The sequence below is a fragment of the Callospermophilus lateralis genome, chromosome 3 (assembly GCF_048772815.1).
Source record: "Callospermophilus lateralis isolate mCalLat2 chromosome 3, mCalLat2.hap1, whole genome shotgun sequence".
Classification (NCBI taxonomy): domain Eukaryota; kingdom Metazoa; phylum Chordata; class Mammalia; order Rodentia; family Sciuridae; genus Callospermophilus; species Callospermophilus lateralis.
In genome coordinates, this window is record NC_135307.1 from 194,019,968 (window position 1) to 194,039,530 (window position 19,563).

Genomic DNA, 19,563 nt, shown 5'->3' on the forward strand with positions numbered 1-19,563 from the left:
CCCGGACCACTGCTCACCCGGGTTGGCTCCCCCGTCGCCGTCCTCGCAGTCCGTCAGGTTGTTTAGCATGGTGGCGGCGCGGCGCCGGGCCGGGGAAGGCTGCGCCGCTTCGCTCGCGCCCCTCTGCCCGCCTTCGCCGCTCTCTGGCTCGCTCTAGCTCTCTCGCTCGCTCGCTCGCTCGCTCTCCGCTCCACAGAGGAAGGAGCTGCAGTGCCCGCCCGCCCGCCCGCCCGGCGCACACACACTCGCACACGGACACACGCTCACACCCGCGCGCGCCCCCTCTCAGCAGCGGCGCTGCTCACCTCATCCCGTATGCAGGAGGCGTGAGCCACTGGCGGGGTTTTTTGGGGGGGAAGCTGTAGGGAGGGAGAAGAGGGGACGTGGGGGGCGGGCAGAGCGCGCCTGTTGGCCCCCTTACAGGAAAACGGGGGCGTGAGCGGGTGGGATAAAGGGGTTGCGGCGGGGGACGGGCCCTCTCCTCCCCTGAGCAGCCGCAGCTCCCCCCACTCTCCAGCGCAGGCGGGGCCCGGCACGTGGGCAGGTGCCATCCCGCGCCCTAAAAATAACGTCAGGGAACTAGGTCGCGGCCGCCGGGAGGTGGCCCCGCAGCGGCTGCCTGACTGGGGGTCTGAGGTGACCCCCAGAGGGAAGATGAGGTGGCGGGGTGGAGGAGCGCCATGGAATATGGGGCCCTAGGGAGCCTGTCTGCAAAGCTGAAGAGGCCAGCCCTGAAGGGAGGAGGAGAATCAGACTCTCATATCGCTATTCAAGAGGTTGGAGGTGGAGACATGCAGAACCCAGGGCCCCAAAGTGAAGCACTGTGCTGCACCCCGGAAGGGGTTTGGGTCACTGATTGTCTGACCCATCCTATCTTAAAATGGATGGGGTGGAGCCCTACTAGTTACAGTGCACTCTTATTATGCTTAGACTGACAGGAGTCTCAGCACCCGCACCCACCCGCCCACCCAGGACAAGTCTCTGGAGTCTGCAGACTGGGGCTTTCTGATGGTAGAATGATCTGGGGACGAGAATGATCAGGAGAACAGACAGCAATGATGTTCCAGGGAGCACTGACTTTCCACCAGGGATGGTGCAGCCTCTAGGGAGGGCACTCTGGCCTGAGGCTGGCCAGAGACAGGGTGGGGGAGGGGGGAATGAGGCCGCCAGTCAGTTGGGGACCAGATTTTCTCCTGGGGCAGGAGTGTCTAATCCCCTAATCCAGGATTGCTTTCTGAGGCTTCCACAGCTAACATGCTTTCTGTGTTTCTGCCCCCTCTCCTGAGATCAGGTCCCAGAAGCTTGATCATCCTGGAACCCCTAGAATACAGGTTTGAGTCAGTGTTGGAGAAATCTCAGAAACTGGCCCCAGAGCTTTAAACACTTTAAGTGTCTGGAAGGTCTAAACATGTGAGGGAATGAACAAATTAAGGAAAAATATTTTCAAACTCACCTTAACACCAAACACTAGTCCTCTAAATTCCAGGAGAGTTACAGGACCAGAGAAGTATTATTTTTCTTATCTAATACACAGCTTTCATTTTTACAGATGAAAACACTAAGGACCAAAGAGGGGCAATGATCGCCTAGTTCGCTTGCCAGTGAAGGGCAGAACTCAGTCTAGAATCCGGTTCCCTTCACTCCAATTTAGGGCTCTTATCCTTGGAAGAACTTTCTTTGAACTGGTCTTTCCTTCAATAGAAGAGACAGCATCTCTAACTTAGTGGCCTCTGGCTACTGGCTCCTAAAAAAAAGGAACAGATATTGGGTCTGATGAGCCCTTTCCTTTTCATGCTCAGGCTTCAGAGATTCCAAGCTGGAATGGACCCTTGATTTTCAAAGGAAAGGAGACCCAGAAGACCTTCAGTCTCTTGCTCTGAGACTTCTAGCTGGGGTCCTAAAGAGCCTTCCATATCCACAGAGACCCCTTTATAAGACAGGACCATTCAGAACCATGGACAAGGCTCACTGCTCCAATTCTGATAAAAATGTGTCCAGGACTTCATTTTGGGTCAATGCGGAGGATTCAGTTACTGACTCAAAGATGCTTCCGAGGGACCCACCAACAACATATTGCTGCCACTTGGTTTTGAAGGGTCTGATGTTGACACTAACCCTTTAGGGTGGAGAGTTAGCTATTCAGTCGAGGTGTGCACATTGGTATTCTGGGTTGGAAGGGGACACAAAAAAAAGGTGAGATGATTTAGGACTGGTGAGAGGGATTAAAAGGGTCGTAGGTGGGGAAGGCCAGTGTTCAAGAATTTCCCAGTGCTCCACTACTACTGCCACCAGCAGTAGTACACTATGGTATTCCATTACTCTGCGGAGATGTGTGACATACTAGAAACATGTCAAGTGTGTTTGTCTAAGTGCTATGGAATAAAGCAGATGCTGTAGTTTTCAGCATCTCAGGTCTGCGACATTCCCCTGGGGTCATTTCCTTTAATTTGTGGCCCAGAGCTAGGGTAGCTCTGACCACCTGGAGCCAAACCATGGGGACACCCAGGTCCCTGGGGAGTTCAGGTGATTCCTCCTCCCCTGGCCACCCCATCTTTCCACCCTTACCAGAGTTCTGATCTCAAGAGCCATATGGAATTCAGGAGGTAGTGGAATTCTGTGTATTTCTGGGAAAAACCAAGTTCTTTTCTCTGAGCCTCAATATCTCATTTGTAAAACAAAAGGGCTAGGCTACATAATCCTGTTTCCTCCTGCTCCATATTAGCCTCCGACTAAAGCCACAGAGCCCAGACCTGAAAGGGGACATCGCAAGGAGAGACCTCAATCCTTCAGTTTATAGGGGGCCCTAACCTAGCCTCATACCAACCGTCAGTGGTGAGGGTTTGAGAAAACGCTTGCAGGCACCTCCTACACTGCCAGCCTGGCACTGGCCGATAAGAAGTAGCCCTCATCTCTGAACCCCAGGGACCCAGCTGCCTGCTCAGCAAAGCTTCCTCACCCAGAGGAGGGTCTGATGCTGAGGAACCCCTCATTAAAGCAACACAAGCTGCAGAGCTGGGTGGGGTCCTATTTTTGAACTCTGAATCTAAAACTCATACCCCCTCCCACCTTATATTTCCCAGAGGCAGGGGAAGCTCAGAGAAGCTGCCCCCTGGGTATCAAGATTTGGGAACTGGAAGAGACTTTTTAGATTATTTTCCCCACCACCACTTACAGTGAAATTGGAGTCTGGGAATGGAAATGGAACGGAAAGAATTTTCTTCATGGGGTGAACTTGTGACAGTGGGGACTAGTGCAGCTCCGTAACCTCTAACCTAGGCTCCACCCATTGAACCAGGAAAGGGAACTGTCAGGAGGAACCTGGAACACCTGACTGGGTCCTTTCCCCTCAGAGAGCAGACAGTGTTCCCCGCAGGGCTCAATTCCTATCCTTCCTTGTCTCATGACATCACCCCATGACCTACCTACCTCCCCTCAGCTGTGGCCTCATGGAGCCAAGGTCCTGAGCCCCCTCCTTCACGCTTCTTCTCTCCCACTTGCATAGCCCGTCTTCCAGACCCGGAAGCCCAGCAGTAACTCGGTGAGTCCAGCACCCCGCACACCCCACACGGGGCTCGCCGCAGAGCACGTCAACCACCACTGTCTCCGTGGCAACCGGGGGCTTAATTAACAGGCTGCAGCCCCGTCGCCATAGAAACAGCACCCCCAACAGCCCCCCACTACACTGCAGATTCAACCCGTCTTCCCTGATTCCCAATCTGAACCCCTTCCTGCACCCACCCCGACTCCCACCCCACCAGGAAAGCTAAGGCCTGCAGATCTCTCTGGTTCATTGAGAAGAGAGGAGGGGGATGAGAGAGGAGAGAGAGAGAGAGAGAGAGACCTGTCACCATGGCAACTGCAGCCCGTTCATAACCAGTTTGTTGCCATGGAGATTCCCAGGGCTCACCTTGGGCTGAGGTACTGGGCAATGAGGCTCTGAGTCCTGGCTTAGGATGAACAACTAGAGAACTCCTTGGACAGAGAAGATCCCTCCCCCCACACACACACACACATGCACACACACACACACACACACACACCAGTAATAGTAACAGCATCATTTTTCCCAATTTACAGTTGGAGAGAGTGAAACATGAGGTTTGGGTCTGGAGGAGGCAGATGGCTCTGCCCTTCTAGATCCTTAAAACCTCTTGACATCTTTTTGGCTAGAGGGGTGCTCAGAAAGCTTGTGTCATGCTTTACAATACAGGTAGGTGACCTGAGACCCAGAGGGGAATTGCCAAGGCCAGAGCACAGAGCCGGAGCTGGAGATGGCTGGGCTGCCTTGTAGTCTTGCCCTCTCCCCCTGTCTCCATCTGTGGGCACACATCCCAACTCCTGTAGTCTCCCCAGGTCCTGAGTTCTTTCTGGGAGGTATAAAAGGGCCGGGGAATAGCTCAGCATTGTAACAACCTGTCCCAAGTCCAATTCTCTCCAGCCAGATCCCATCAGTCTTCCCATGGTGCAGGTGGGGCAACTGACACACGCAGGCCCAGCCTTGGACTTGTTCTTCACCACCTGTAGGTCAAACCGCTGACATCTGATCCCCTGGAAGCCGGAAGCCCAATGAAGGGAAAAGCCCGCCCCCTTGAACCAGAGTAATGGACACACACATGGGCTCTGCAAGATCTCCTCCAAACCTCCCATACCTGTAGTGTTGCCACCTCTCCCTTTGTGCCCAGGGACAAGAGTAGGGAGAGCATCTCTCTGGGACCAGAGGGCTGATGCAAGAACAACTGTGGAAAAGATACCACCAGATGCTCTTTCCCCTGAGGAGCCTCATCTAGTTCCCACTGAGTGACCTTCAAGCAGGTCTGTTTGAGGCTGCAGAGATTAAGAGGTTAAAAGTCACCCACTCTCAAGATAGAACTTTTCATACACTCAGGTCCCTCCCCCCCAAGAAAGACACAGAAATATACACACCAACATGCCAATCAGCACACTGGCAATGCAGTAACACACATAAGCCCTGACTCACCAAGCACCACAGGGATCTCCCTTTTCAGGACACGCACACACACACACACACACACACACACACACACACACAAAGCCTCTACCACAAGCACACGGCATCCAAGAATCACATCCATTTGGTATGCACATCTGCACACCAGAAACCTGGGGAGTGTGTCTCACTTCCATAGTACAGAAGCTTGGGAGTGTGAATGAGAAGACTAAGCTGTCACCTTGGGACACAAGAGAGGGTCATCTTATTCCCAGGTCAGGGATACAGAAGGAGGTAATAAGGTAGGAGAAGTATGAGACTAGAGTCACAATCTCTCACCCATGGGCATCAAACACCTACTAAATGCCAAGCGCTGGGCCTGAAACACAAAGATAAAAGGATATGGCCCCTGTCCTTGAGATGCTCCAATGGAGGAGACACATAAGAAAATAACTGCCATCCACTGGGATTTGTGCTCCAATGGGTGGGTCAAAGAGAGATGAGCACCTCTGACTGGGAAGAAGGGACATTGAAAAGGATTTTCAGAAGACATGAAATGAGCTATAACTTACAAAACGAGGAGGAAAGTTGTCCTGGTTTACAGAAGTGGGGGATGAACACTGATAAATATACCAGGAAAGGTTGTAGAAAGAGTTTGAGTGACAGATTAGAAGATTTGGCTTTTATCCTACAGTGACAGGCACCTTACATGGGGGATGGTTGGAGCAGGACTGGAGGCAGGGACACCACATGAGAAACATTGGAGGCTTGGACCAGGGTGATGATGACAGAGAGAGATCTAATCAAATTCAGGATCAGTTTTGGAGGTCAGTGGCAAACGCACGAGGACAAATTGGATTTGGTGGGAAGAGAAAAGGAGGCATTAAGAACTGGCTCCAGGTTTCTGATGTTTGGATCTGGGAGGCTGGTAAAAGGGGGCAAACAATATGGGAAAGGTGGCCAGCGGAAGAATCTCAAGAAATGAAATGGAGTGGTCACGTCCAGAGGGGATCAGTTTACGGGACCAGAATTCAGAGGAAGTTCAGGCCTCCATATATTAGTCTATACAACGAGGAGTTTTGCTCAAGAATTATCTGCCTACCACTCAAGGGTTTGGGGCGCTTGGGTTTGCGCCAGTCAGGGCAGGATCACCTGCGGCTCAGCAGCGACCCCTGGTGGCCCGGGGAAGTTCTTTCTCCTCCCCTCACTAGGGCCACTCCAAGCCGATTGGCCTCGTTCCTTCCAGACTTAAGGGGCGCAGAGCTAGGGAAAGGATACCTGATAAATGCCCCCTGCAGGGAGGTTCTGCTTGCGACCAGGTTGCTAATTGTGTGTATGGCGGGGGAGAAGGGGGCTCGTGCATGTAGGCAAGTGCTCTATCATTTGTCTACACCCCAGCACAGGATGACACTTCTTTATGGAAGACCGGAAATACCCTAACCCCTCGCGTCCCCTCTGTATCTTGACCAAGACTATCGCACTGGGCCCGTGAAAAAGATGCCCCCAACCCAACATAAACTGGCTCCTCCCAATCCTGCGGGAGCTGGAACCGAGAAGAAGCGGTGACCCCGAGGGTCCGGACTGAAGTCCCTTTGGGATCCTCCTCCGATCTAGCTGGCCAGGATTCAAACCAACTTTCCTGTCTCCATCTCCTAGGGAGCCCCAGGGTTCCGCGATGCCTCCAGGGAGGCAGATGATCGGCGGATACTCCCTACAGCGATAACCCGCTGACTTGGCCCCTGTCCCAGCGACCCTGACTCTCTTTGCCTCCCGCCCTCAACCCCGCCCCACTCCGGCCCTACTCCTCTATTCCAGGTCCAACCCTCTCCCTTTCCTGCCCCCAAGGGACCTAATCCCGCCTTCTCCCCTTGGCTCTGGACCTTGATCGCCGCACAGCAGTCCCCTTTCCTCTGGTCCCGCACCCAACCCAAGTTCTCGTGCCCCCGTTAGAGCTCTGAGCTACCCCTGGACTAACCGGGGCCCCTGCGGCCCAAGATCGCCCCTCTGCGCCCGGGGCCGCGCCTCTCCCGAGGCCCCGCCCCCAGCCACGCCCCCGTCTGGCCACGCCCCCTCGCACTTCCCCGGGCGCTCCGCAGGCCTCGGACTCCCACTCCTCCGGGCTCGGCGGCCTCTCGGGACCCGGCGCCCCGTCCAGGCCCCGCCCCCAGCGGCCCCAGGCCCCGCCCCCAGGCCCCGCCCCGCAGGCCTCTACCTTTGACGTCTTCCCCGGGGAGGTGGCGGGGGTCGGCGGCCGAGTGCCGGCGGGACTCCGGGTCAGCGGCTCGGGCGGGCGCCGCGGGGGGCAGCGAGGTGACAGTGAACCTGCGGCTCATGGCGCGGAAGGGGCCGGGCGGCGCGGAGCGGCCCGGATCGCACAAGTGGCCGCAGCCGGCCTCCAGGACGGAGCAGAGGCGCTTCCCCGCGCCCGCCGCCCCCCGCCCCCCGTCCGCCGCGCGCCGCTCCGGGTCCTAGTGCCCGCTGCGCCGGCCTCCCCGAGTCTGGCCACTTCGCTCGGAGGCCCTGGGCTCTCAATTCCACCCGACGTTCCTGAGGAGCCCACCTGGCTGAGAGTCATCCCTCATGAAGGGCCCCGGTGTGTGACCCTTGGAGCCGGGGCCTAAACCAACGGAGTACACTCATTCACCAAGCACATGTTAATGGCGCTCCTGTGTTTCAGACAATGGTGCAGGGCTAGGCCCCTGGGGACACACCGGAGAATGAGAGGGACTGGCTTCTGGTCCTCCTGGGGATTATTTTCTAATGAGGAGACAGGGGAGAAAGAATATAAGTAAACAGACATACATAAGATCATTTGAGACTGTGGTATATGTTAAGGAAAAAAGAAGGCCATGGGAAGTGGGCAGAACAACTTTAAGGGGTGGCCTGAGAAGGCTTCCCAGACAATTGATATTTGAGAAGAGCCACTTTTCAAAGATTTGGGGGAAGAATTCTCTGGCGGAAGAAATAGCAAATGCAAAGGCCCTGGGGTGGAAGGAACCTGGACTGTTGCAGAAGCAGCAAGATGCCGATGTGTCTAAAATAGAGTGTCTAAAATAGTGTCTAAAAGAGAAGGATGACAGATGAAGAAGAGAGGAAAGTAGTTCAAATGATCTTTTGAAGTCTCTGGGGAGGAGTCTGGATTCTTTTCTAATCCACAAAGGAAACCATTGAAGGGTTCTGAACATAGGAATGCTGTGATCTGATTTATATTGTAATGGATCACTCTGGTTGTGAGTGAACACTCTGCTAAAGAAGGGCAGGCGTGGAAGCTGGGAATCTAATTAGGAGTCTCCTGCAGACCCCCCCACCCACCCCAGGTGGGAAGTGATGATGACCAGGCTAAAGTGGTGACCATCATCTGCTTTCAGGTAAGTTATGGAAGAGGAATCAGCAGGACCTGCTGATGGTGGGGCCTGGTGGATGATGGTAGGAGCGGAGTCCAAGAGGACCTCTGTTTGGTCACTCCATGCATATATCCTAGGTATACACACCAAAGAAATGGCTGCCCATGGGTACCAAAAGGCATTTCCAAGAATCTTCATACGACATTACTCATAACCCACTGGAACCCACCAAAGTGTCTATCAATAATAAAATACATAAATTTTGTAGTACATTCACAGAATGGAACACTACACAATACTAAAGAATAAACAAGGCACAATTTACAGAATAATATGGATGACTCTCACAAATATAACATTGAGCAAAAGACTCCAGACACAAAGAAGTACATCCCTTATAACATTTAAGTAAAGCTTAAGAAATGGTCAGAGTCTACCTAAGCTGTTAGAAGCTGTTAGTAGTAACTTTTACAGAGAAGAATTGATTGCAAGGGAGGCTGAAGGGGCTTCTGGGGTGATGACGGTGCTTTGTTTCTGGTTCTAGGTGCTGGTCGCCTTCAGTTTGTGAAGATGTATTGAAACATACGCTTGTAATAAGTGCACTTGTCCTACATTTATTAAAGCAAAGTTCTTGTCTTGGGTCCATGTTGCCCATCAGGGGATATTTGACAATGTTTGGGGAAATATTCAGTTGTCATAGCAGGAGGAGGGCAATACTTTTACCTTGGATTTGCACCAAATCTGCTGGCTCATGAATCGTAGGTCCACCATCACCTCACTGTACCTTGTCCCTACAATGGGGCCTGTCATAGGAGAAGGGCTGACACTGAATGGGCCTAGCACCTGGCCATGGATCATGCTACTTCCCATAGGAAGACACCAAACATCCTATCATGGATGGAATGGTTCCCACAGCAAAGAATTGTACAGCCTGAAAAGTCAGTCATGCTGAGGTTGAGATTCCCCATACTAGAATCAGAAGCTTAAATAACTTGTTCCTAGGTTTTAGGATGATCAGGTTTTAGGCTTGATTGCGGGTAGATGAGATTGTCTTTGATTAATGTGGTCATGACTGGAGGAGGAGCGGTTTTGGAAGATGGTGCCCAAGAGTAGGGTTTGACCTGATTGGTTGAAATGCCTGGTAAGTCAACAAGGAGTAGGCAGTTGAGCATATGCATCTGGAGCTCAGGGAAGAGGTTAAGACTGGGGATATAAATTGTGGAGTCTTTAGCAGAGCACAGGGAATAAGTGAACACAGAAGAGAGAAGTCCAGGCACGGGGTGCAAGGGCGCCATCACTCAAAGGTTGCCAAGTGGAGGATCCAGCCAGTGAGTGGGAGGAGAACCAGGACTCGGGCGTCTCTGAGACCAAGGGAAGAAAGAATTTCAGGAGGGAGGGCAGGTCAATCCCACCAGTGCGTGATGCACTGGCAGCTGGAGCCCGTGGTGGCTTAGAGAGGGAGACTCAGTGGCTTAGTGGGGCTGACAGGAGGCGGGATTAGTGAGAGGAGGATGGGAACTGAGAAGGGGAGCTGGGGGAATAGAGACCATATGGGGGGAGTTTTCCTGTGATGAGGATGAAAGCAGAGAAACAGAATCGTGTCTAGAGGCAGACGGGAGGTGAGAGGGATTTTAAAGGTGGGTCACTCCTGGGCGAGAAACAGAGGACTTTGGAGAGTGGGTTCCCCCAGAAGAAACCTGGGGGCAGTTCTCTGAACTCCTCTTTAAATTCCCACGTAGGCTTCTGGTCCAGGAGATGATCTGATCTAATGAAACCCAGCACCTCCACTCACCCACCCCGCTCTTCAGTCGAGGTCCCCCACTGTCCTGTGAGGTCAAACCCACACACCTCATCTTGGCATCTGGGTCTTCTCTCAGCTGGCCCTCGCCCCTTCTCCTATCTCAACCATTCCAGAATCCTTTTTGTCCTCTCCTATCCACATGCCACCTCTGCATCCTTGAGTTCATCATCCCCCCACCCCTGCTTTTTCTCTTCTCCCACTGTTTGCACCAAGAGCGCACATTCCAATGCCACTGTCACTGCTCACTAGCTGTGAGGCCTGGGGTGAATTGGGTCACTTGGCCTTAGCTTCTCATATGTAAAACCGGGGGCTGGTAATGACTATAATAGTTCCTGGAAGGCAACAGTAGTACCTGTCTCATGGGATGGTTTTAACTCACACAAAGACTTGGAACAGGGCCTGGCACATGATGATGTACAAGAGGTAGCTACTGTCATGTTTGTGTGCATATTTTACTTACTCACTGCCTCATCCCAGGCTCCTAGGCTGTTGCCATATGAAAAACGCTGCGAGCACCATCCGAGTATCTGTTGTTGCATACACACACGTGTGAGGGGCACAGAAGAGTTCACAGTTCTTAGCAGATTCCCTCTATGAAGATGGGCCCGTTGGCACAGGAAGATGCCCTTGTTCATCCTCCCCAACCAGTCCCAGGTGAGAGGGCATCCTGGCTGGGAAATGTTCTCCTACTTCAACCGTGATGCACAAATCTCTCTCTCTCTCTCTCTCACATACACACACACACACACAAGGATGACAGGCTCTGCACCTTCCCAGCATAACCCCACCCCACCAGCCACAGAATCTGCCTCTGAGAATGAAGCTTGGGTCTGTGTTCTAGGAAGCTCTGAGGACACTGTCATTCCCTCTAAGGTCTGAGGACCACTGGGAGGTCCTTCAGAGAAAGATTAGACCAATTCATTCCTCTGTCTCCAGTGCCCAGCACAGAGCCTCACTCCATGAAGGGGCTCCATAAATGTTTGATGGATGAATAAATAGGTCATTTCCTCAGCTGTAAAATAGAAGCAATCACAAACATTTCTAATAGGAAGGACTGGATACGTTAATATTTATGAGAATCCCAGAACCCTGCCTGGCACCTAGTAAGCACTCTATCAGTGAAATATATACATCCGTCCATATGACGGAGGAGAATCCAAGATTAAAAAAAATGAATATGATAGAAATTACTGAGTACCTACTGTGTGCCAAAACTGTTGGAGGTCTCAATTCTTTTGATGCTTATACTCTAGTGGGGCAAGACAGAGGACTAATAAGCAAATATGAAAACACCCATAAAATGCGAACATACATAAAGGAAATCTGCTCCTAAAGGTTAGAGAATCCAAGTTTATTAAAAACATTCGGACAAAAAAGAAAGCTGTGAAGAGAGGGCCCAGCCCACCCCCACTCCTCTCTGTGTTCTAGAAGACTTCACCAGTTTGTATCCTGCAAACTGGCCTCTTCCCCGTGGAGAGGTCCCGTGGGGACCTGCACTGCGCTGCTGGAGCCCTAGTCCTCAGGGCACTGCAGGAGGTCATAGGTCACGTAGCCCACTTGGTCCACCTGGTTCACCTCTTTCTTGGAACTCACTCGCCAGAAGAAGCGGTCCTGACAGAAGTAGGCTTTCTCTGCAGGGGATAGCCAGGCATGAGAGGGGTGACTCCCACCCCACCCCCACATACATCTGCAGACACAGGAGCAAGAGCTTTGCAATCATCCCTCCTGGCTTTCTAGATTTTTCCAAGATTTTTACATGACACTTCCATCTCCACCACCTGCCTGTGAGATGCTGGAAGGCAGTGGCACACAGTAGGTGCTCCCTACACATTTTGTGAATGAACTAGAAAATAAATGAATGGATGGCCTATCTTAATACTCAAAGAAATTCACTCAATACTATTCATTGAGCAAATCCATGTATTCATTCAAAAAATTTTTACTGGAGCTGGGGGTGTGGCTCAGAGGTATACAACTTGACTAGCATGAACAAGACCCTAGCACTGCAAAAAAAAAAAAAAAATTACTGACTCTAATTTTCTTAAAAAAGATGAATATAATTAAAATTATTGAGTACCTACTATGTGCCAAGACTGTTGGAGGTAATAGAGATATAGCAAAAAACAAAACCAAAAAAAAAAATACATATATATATATATAGGCATGATCTGAATTCTTTTGGTGGCGCAAGCCAGAGGACTAATAAACAAATATGAAGACAAATGAAATTGGTTCTGACAATGTAGAAAGCTATGGAAGAAATACAAACTCCTGGGCTGGGATTGTGGCTCAGCAATAGAGCGCTCGCCTAGCACGGGTGGGACCCAGGTTCGACCTCAGCACCACATAAAAATAAAGGCATTGTGTTGTGTCCATCTACACCTAAAAATATATATATATATATATATTAAAAAAAAAGAAATACAAACTCCCAAGTGAAAAGATAACGAGAGTTCTCTGAGGTGGCCTTAACACTGAGATCTGAAGGATGAGAGAGAGGCAGCCTGGTGACAATGTAGGGAAAGAGACTTCCAGACAGAGGGAACAGAAGGTACAAAGGCCCTAAGACAGGAATGACCTTGATCTGTTTAAAGAGCAGCAGGTGGAGGTGGAGTACAGGGAATCACAGGAGCAGCAGAGAGGATGGGACAGCAGGGGTCAGATCGTGTAAGTTTCCTTGACCTTGGAATAGGCTGGGGGTCATGTCCGGACCATTCCCCTCCCTACTCTCAGGGAATACACCAAAGGTTACTGGAAACCAATATGGCTTGGATTAAAGGGTTTGCAAAGGAGATAGTAAAAAATGCTAGATTCAAAAATGATTTTGTCTGTAAAGAGAACAGATCTTGTCAACTGATGGCATAGGAGGAGGAGGAGGAGGAGGAGGAGGAGGAGGAGGAGGAGAAAGTACAGTAACTCTAGCTCTAATCGAGGAGGAGGAGGAGGAGGAGGAGGAGGAGGAGGAGGAGGAGAAAGGACAGTAACTCTAGCTCTAATCGTCCCCAACTCACAGATGGGAACGCAGAGGCTCCAAGAGCGGCAGTGGCTTGCCCAGAGACGCCCAGCTAGGAGCTGCCTTTTCTCTCACTGTATCCCAGTGGCTGCATAGCTCTTGCCGTATTATGGCACCTGATAGTTGCTGTGTGACAAAGGAACATGCCCCCTTGCAAAGCTACATCCTGTGCTAAAGGGGAAACAGCTTCCTGTTGGGGACGCGGTTATTCTGGGTCCTAGTCCTGACTCTGCTGCTGACTCCCTGTAAGACTTGGGGAAGTCTCTGCCTCTACAGAGAGTTAGTCGGTCACTGCTGGGGCACTTCCCCAATCTCCAGGGACCCTTTTCTTTCTTGTTGAGAATTTGTCCAATCGCCATCGCAGTGGGGCGAGTAGGGGTGGGGTCTCCTAAAGGGAGACCCTGGCTCGCACTGCAGCCTCACCTCGGTATTGGAAGATGTCGTGCGTGTTCAAGGGCACCCCGGGAAACATCTGATCCACCGGAGTGGGGCTCCGGGAATCCACCCTCTGCGTCTTCACGTCGAACCTGCAGCGGGGTGGGGGGTGGGGCGAAGGGACGGTGCTGAGCCCGCGGGCGGCCGACGGCGCCTGGGCTCCCCCTGCCGGCGGCCGCGTGGCTCTCACCTCCAGAAGAGATGCCTGCTGAACAGCAGCGCCTTGCCCCCGCCACGCGGGAGGACCCCGGTGACTTGGGTCACCTCAGAGCCCAGACCCAGCTTGTCCAGACGCCGCGGGCCCAGCACCGACGCTCCCGTGTACACCCACACTTGGCGCCCTGCAGGGGAGAAGGGTCACGTCGGACTGGGCATGCGGGGCAGGGACGGAGTCCTCCTTGAATGTCCGAGGGGAGAAGCCGGCCAGGCCTTTCCTAGCCCGGCGTGCCCGGAGTCTCGGCAGCCAAGAGGCCCAACAGCTGGGTACCAGTGTGCAAGGGGTGGCGAGCAGCCGGACCCAAATGCAACCCCAGAAAATATGACAATTTACGGGTACCAGGAGGGGGCGCCCTTTTCCAATCGTGTAATTTTTTACCTAATTAAATTTATTTATTTATTTATTTAGATGTGCTAGGAATTAAGTCCTAGGGCGCCGTAACTCTGAGCTACATCTCCAGCCTTTTCTTTCTTTCTTTCTTTTTTTTTTTTTTTTTTTGTTTGTTTTTAATTTGAGACAGAGTCTCACTAAATTGCTTAGGGCCTCACTAAATTGCTGAGACTGGCCTGGAACTAGGCCTCCTCCTGGCTCAGCCTCCAGAGTTGCTGGGATCACAGGGTGCACCTTGGCACCTGGCACTGATGTATGCTTCACCGGTCACAGTGGGTCTCTTGATCCTCCCTGCCTGGCGCGGGATGAGAGGTGGCGGAGCAAGAGAGCAGAAAACTAACCCGAGAAGAAGAAAATCTTCTTGGAGAGTGGCTCCTCGAAGGCAGAGTCCAGTCGGGCGGGCAACGCGGGCCACGTGTCGGCGATAAGGAAGGGGCCCTGCAGCCGGGACCCTCTGCCCTCAGAGAATCGCCAATACCGTCTGAGGACGTGAAAAGGGCAGGACAGGGCGCTGAGCATCGAGCCTGGGGCCAGCGGCGGAGGAGGCGGCCCCTCACCGCACATCCTTCGACCCAACATCCCTCATCCGCACACCCCCGCCCACTCACCCATCCTTGAAGACGTGCAGATAGTTCCCGATCTCCGCAATGGCGTCGAAAACGTCCACATTGCAGGGACTGTCCACCGGATCCAAAGTCACTGGGGCCTCAGAAGGACCAGCCGTGGGAGGACCTGTAGGGCCAGCTGAAGGGGGGCCTGTAGGGCCGGTTGTGGGGAGCTCTGAGGGGCGGGCGGTGGGGCAGACCGTCGGGGGAGCGGTGGGCTGCGGTTCAGGTGTGGTGGTGGACGGAGGTCTTGGGTCAGGTTCAGGCCGAGAACCTAAAGAGAGACCCTGACTGAGACTCCCGGCTCCACTCCCGCAGCCCAGCAGAGCCCCGCGCAGGCGCAGCTCTCCTCGCTAGCCTGGAGCCGGCCTTCACCGAGCCGCCGGCAGGCGCTCCCCATGCCCTCGGCTTTTATTCAAGTCATACTTTTCCTGGCCTGGGCCCTGTGCACAGAGGACCGAGGGCTCACCATCCCAAACAGTGCTGAGGGCTTTAGAAACTCACAGGTTAGCCTTTGATCTTAAAAAAACAAAAATCAAAAAAACTATGACTTAGATTCTTTTATACCCTCACCTGTTTTTGCTCCTTTCTCTGTGTGTGTGTGTGTGTATGTGTGTGTGTGTGTGTGTTGCTGGGAACTGAACCCAGGTCTTTGCACATGACACTCAGCACTGAGCTATACCCCAGCACTCCATATCCCCAATTTTTTTTAATGAGGAACTAACACTAGATCATGACAATGAAAATATCAAACACACGATGCTTCCTATATGCCACACGTCATTCTAACTCATTAAATTTCATGACAGCCCTTTGAGGCAAGTACTAAAATTAACACTTTACAGACAGGAAACTGAGGGGTGAGTTGATATACCCAAGGTCACCGGCTATGAAGTGGCTTGTCTGGCTTTTGAACCATATCTACCTCTCCCTAGAGTGTGGGTTCCTTAGCACCATCTCCAAGCATTGACCAGGCTGCTCCCAGGCCCCACCCCGACGGATGTTGAGGTCCTCCCCCTCTGGCAATCCCTGGTCCTGTGGCTGAGCTACCCCATTTCTTCTGCTGCGTCCACCCCTGTCCTGCAGCCTCACCATAGAGATGCTGGATACCCTTCATGTCGTCCTCATGCAGTGGGGAGCCCTCCAGGAAGCGATACATGGGGTACATGAGCGCCTCTGGCACGGAGGAGTGATCCAGACCCAGCGCATGACCGAACTCGTGTGCTGCCACAAGGAACAGGCTGTATCCTGGAGGGAAGGAACCTGAAATGTAGCTCCGGGCAGAGTCCCCAGCACTGGCCACCCGACCACCACTACGGCCCAGGCCACAGCCCCCAGCCTGGAAGCCCCTGAACCATCCCGCTCACCTTGGTCTGGGCAGAAGCCCCACTTCTTGTCATTGTCGAAGTTGGAGGTGGTGGCGCACCAGAGGCGCCCATCATTGCGGCCATCGCTGGTACAGGTTGAGTACTCCTTGCCCAGGAAGATAAAGGGGAAGACGCACAGCTCCCCGGCGGAGTTGCCCCCAATCACAGTTGCATCAGCTGGAGAGACCCAGAGTGTTGGTGAGCCAGGGGACTGGGTCCAATAAAGTGCCAGAGGGGGGCCAAGCAAGGAGCTAGAGGATCTTGGTGGCCTATTTCTAAAGCCTATGGGCGCTATGGAGCACAGCAGAGACCCGGGTCTCCAATGATCAGGGCCTAGGTCACCAAACCAAGGAAGAGGCCTCAGGCTGAGCAAGGAAAGTCCAAGCCCTGGACTTTTGGCTGGGCAACTGGAAGTTAGGGCGAGGGGACATAGTCATGGTGTGTGGATGAGGAAGGAGTAGAGACAGAATAATGAGTGAAGGAGCCACATTTGAGGAACCAATGCAGGATGGCAGAGGAAGGCTGAATCAGGTAGGCAGACTAGGTACCTCGAGTTGGGCAGAAGCCATAAAGCTTGTCCTGGTCATAGTTGTCGGTGGTGGCACACCAGCGGTAGCCATCAGAGCGACCTTGGGTGGTGCAGGCAGAGTAGGAATTGCCCTCGAAGATGAATGGAAACACGCAGGGTTTGCCATCTGCATTGCCATGCTGGGTGTAGAGTTCTGGGGAGGTGAGAACCATTTACCTTCTCGTGCTCCACCGACCACTTGCAGTCCAACCCTCCTCCCTTCAGTTCAGGAAATTGGGCCCAGAGAGCAGGAGAATGACTTGCAGGCCACACAGCACTGGTGGCAAAGATGGGATTAGAATCTAAGATTCTGGACCTTCAAGGGTAGTGACACCCACATCCCTCGCCATGACCCCTCACTCACTCTCACTGGGGCAGAAGCCGAACTTGCGGTCTGTGTCATAGTTGGCGGTCGTGCTGCACCAAGGAGCGCCGTCGGTGCGGCCGTCCGTGGTGCAGGCGGAGTAGGAGCGGCCCTCAAAGGTGAAGGGGAAGTGACAAGGGGCTCCATTTGCGTTTCCAAAGTGGGTAGGAACCACTGAGGGAAAGAGGACTAGAGTCAGGAAGGCTGCTTATGGACGTGGGAGAAGGGAATGGAGGAGGCAGGCGTGTAGGGACGCCGGGGCGGCTCCAGATCTCACCGACGCCCTTGCCCAGCGACCACAACTCTTCATCATCGAAGTGGGCGTCTCCCTGAATACCGGGGCCAGGAGGAAAGGCGTGTGCCAGAAGCCCGTCTTTCCCGTCGAAGGGATACCCGTCTCCGTGCTCTAAAGATGCAGAAGGAACCCGAGTCAGCCAAGTATCGCTGGGTAGGTTGTGCGCTGTGCAAGGGCGCGGGACCCAGCTCGGCCAGGAAATCTCCCCGCGCACCGCTTTCCAAGCCTGGAGTGAGCGCTCTGCCCTCCCGCAGGTGGGGGCGCCCTGTGCGCAAGTGGCGGTCAAGGCCACCAGGAAAGCGGGTCCACCGCGGCTCTGCTCTCCTTGGCCCTCCCTCCCAGGCCTGGTCCGGGAGTCCTGATTTGCCCCTTCTCACCAGCGACACCAAACTGGATGACGATGTCTGCTTCCCGGCCATACACGCGAGTGAAGGTGAGCGGCGTCACTGCGCTCCACACCGCGAAGGCACGGGCAAAGGCATCGTCGATCACGTCGCGCGGCAAATCTTCCGAGTAGTTTTGGATCCTGTAGGGGAAGGTGGGAGGAAAGAGGTCAGAAGTGAGAGGATGGGGCAGGACAGCAGCGACACCCCACGTTTCAGAGTCTTCAACATATGCCTTGTTCCCAGAGGGCATCCCCCTCAGGTATCCCCCACGCCGCCGTTTGGGTCCCCACAATGGACCTGACAGAAGTTCCACTCAGAAAGGGAAACTGAGGCTCAGAGGTGGAGCCTTTTGACCCAGGCCCTACAAGTAGTGGATCCAGGACCTATGACAGGATGTGATCACCCCAGTACAAACCCGGATCCCGACCCCACGCTGGTCACCCACTCTGACCCCAACCGCTCACCAGTATGTGATGTTGTGGTGGTGCCACTTGAGATCACCCTCAAACGTTTGAAATTTGCCCAGATCTGGGACACCGCAGCGTGGGGTTCGCATGGCCTTCAGGGTGGCGCTGTCCAGCTGACCGGTCTGGGGCAGGGACAGCCGCTTCTGCAGAAGCAGCAGTGCTGGGCGCAGGGACAGTGCATCCGTATGCATCTCAGCCACGCGAGTGTAACCATAGCGGAATAGGTATTCCTGAGGATGGAGAGCAGAGACATCCCAGATCCCAGCCCCTTTCTCTGCCCTTCTGGCCCAGGACTTGTCTCTCAGGTGCTCAGGGGTTATCAGTAAGGCATTATATCCAGGACACTAGTGCTGCCCATTCAAGAATCCACCTCCTGCAGACACCCTCAGCTCCTTCCCACCCCTGGGCACTGCTCTCTCTAGGACCCCTAGGGCTTACCCTTGTTCACTCCCAATTCTTGACCACTCCAGAATCCTCCAGTGTCCCATTCCCCACACCATCTTCCATTGCCCACCTAGCAACCCCCATTTTCTGTTATCTGCTCTGAACATCGCAGACCCCAGTGCCTCACCCCAGACACCTCTGTTCCCCATCATCCCAAGACGTCCCTGAATATCTCTGAGGCCCCATGCCCCCTTTGGTCCACTGCATACCTTCCTGGCCAGCCCTCCCCCACTCTCCGTGGAGGTGTTTGCTCACCTGTGCCAGCTGCATATCAGTGAGATTGGTGGTTCTCAGGTCTCTGGGGAAGACCACAAAGGCGGGCTGGCGCTGTGCAGGTGCGGCAGAGCAACATCCCAGCACCAGAAGTGCCAGGACCAGGGGCTGCCGGGATCTCATGGTGAGGGTAGCAGTGTCTGGCTGCAGCTGTCCTAGCAGGGGCTTTAAAGAGTTGCCACTAACTGAATCAGTGACCCTGCCCCGCCCCTCCAGGCAAGTGCTGACTCAGGGTGTGTGTGTGTGTGTGTGTGTGTGTGTGTGCGCACATGCGCTGAGCAGCCCCAGCCCTAGAAGACAAAGAAAGGTCTTACACCATTCCTCCTGTCCCCGCCTGTCGCAGCTCCACTGCAGAGTCAGGCAGGACCCCAGACCCGCAGGAAACCACAGGCGCTCCCGGGAGGGGCTGGTTTTGCAAACTGCAGAGTTTGTGGGAAAGGGAGGGAGGGGGTGGACTCCCCCAGCCCTCAATCTAAAGGCCTCAAGTGGTCAGCCACAGAACGTCCTTCCCCAGGCTCCTTGTCCAGACTCCTTGAGATCCCCAGCCCACCTCTGTCCATCTGCTACCTCCCCTCCTTGGATTTCAGTCCCACCTCTGCCATTTTCCAGCTATGTGGCCTTGGCCAGAGTCCCATCTTAGCCCCTC

General features: G+C 53.7%; 2 protein-coding genes across 4 annotated transcripts in view; both read right to left on the reverse strand.

The window, feature by feature from the left end:
* Positions 1-7,281, reverse strand: part of Slc12a5 (solute carrier family 12 member 5) — a 33,341-nt gene extending 26,060 nt beyond the window's left edge. For 2 of the 3 annotated variants that reach the window (XM_076849199.2, XM_076849200.2), the window contains exon 1: positions 7,161-7,281. In XM_076849199.2, the coding sequence (XP_076705314.1) occupies positions 7,161-7,281 (121 nt within the window). Of the gene's footprint in view, positions 1-17; positions 85-7,160 lie in introns of those variants that run through there. The other variant, XM_076849201.2, reaches the window with a different exon arrangement.
* A 4,202-nt stretch (positions 7,282-11,483) lies between these two features.
* On the reverse strand, positions 11,484-19,040 carry Mmp9 (matrix metallopeptidase 9). Its single transcript, XM_076849203.2, has 13 exons — positions 18,900-19,040; positions 18,198-18,430; positions 17,725-17,873; positions 17,330-17,458; positions 17,053-17,226; positions 16,669-16,842; positions 16,121-16,297; positions 15,846-16,001; positions 14,757-15,027; positions 14,490-14,629; positions 13,732-13,882; positions 13,530-13,633; positions 11,484-11,724 (listed from the first exon to the last, which is right to left on the reverse strand). The coding sequence occupies exons 1-13, from the start codon at positions 19,038-19,040 to the stop codon at positions 11,606-11,608; spliced, it is 2,118 nt and encodes a 705-aa protein (XP_076705318.2). The 3' UTR covers positions 11,484-11,605.
* Between the last annotated feature and the right edge of the window lie 523 nt (positions 19,041-19,563).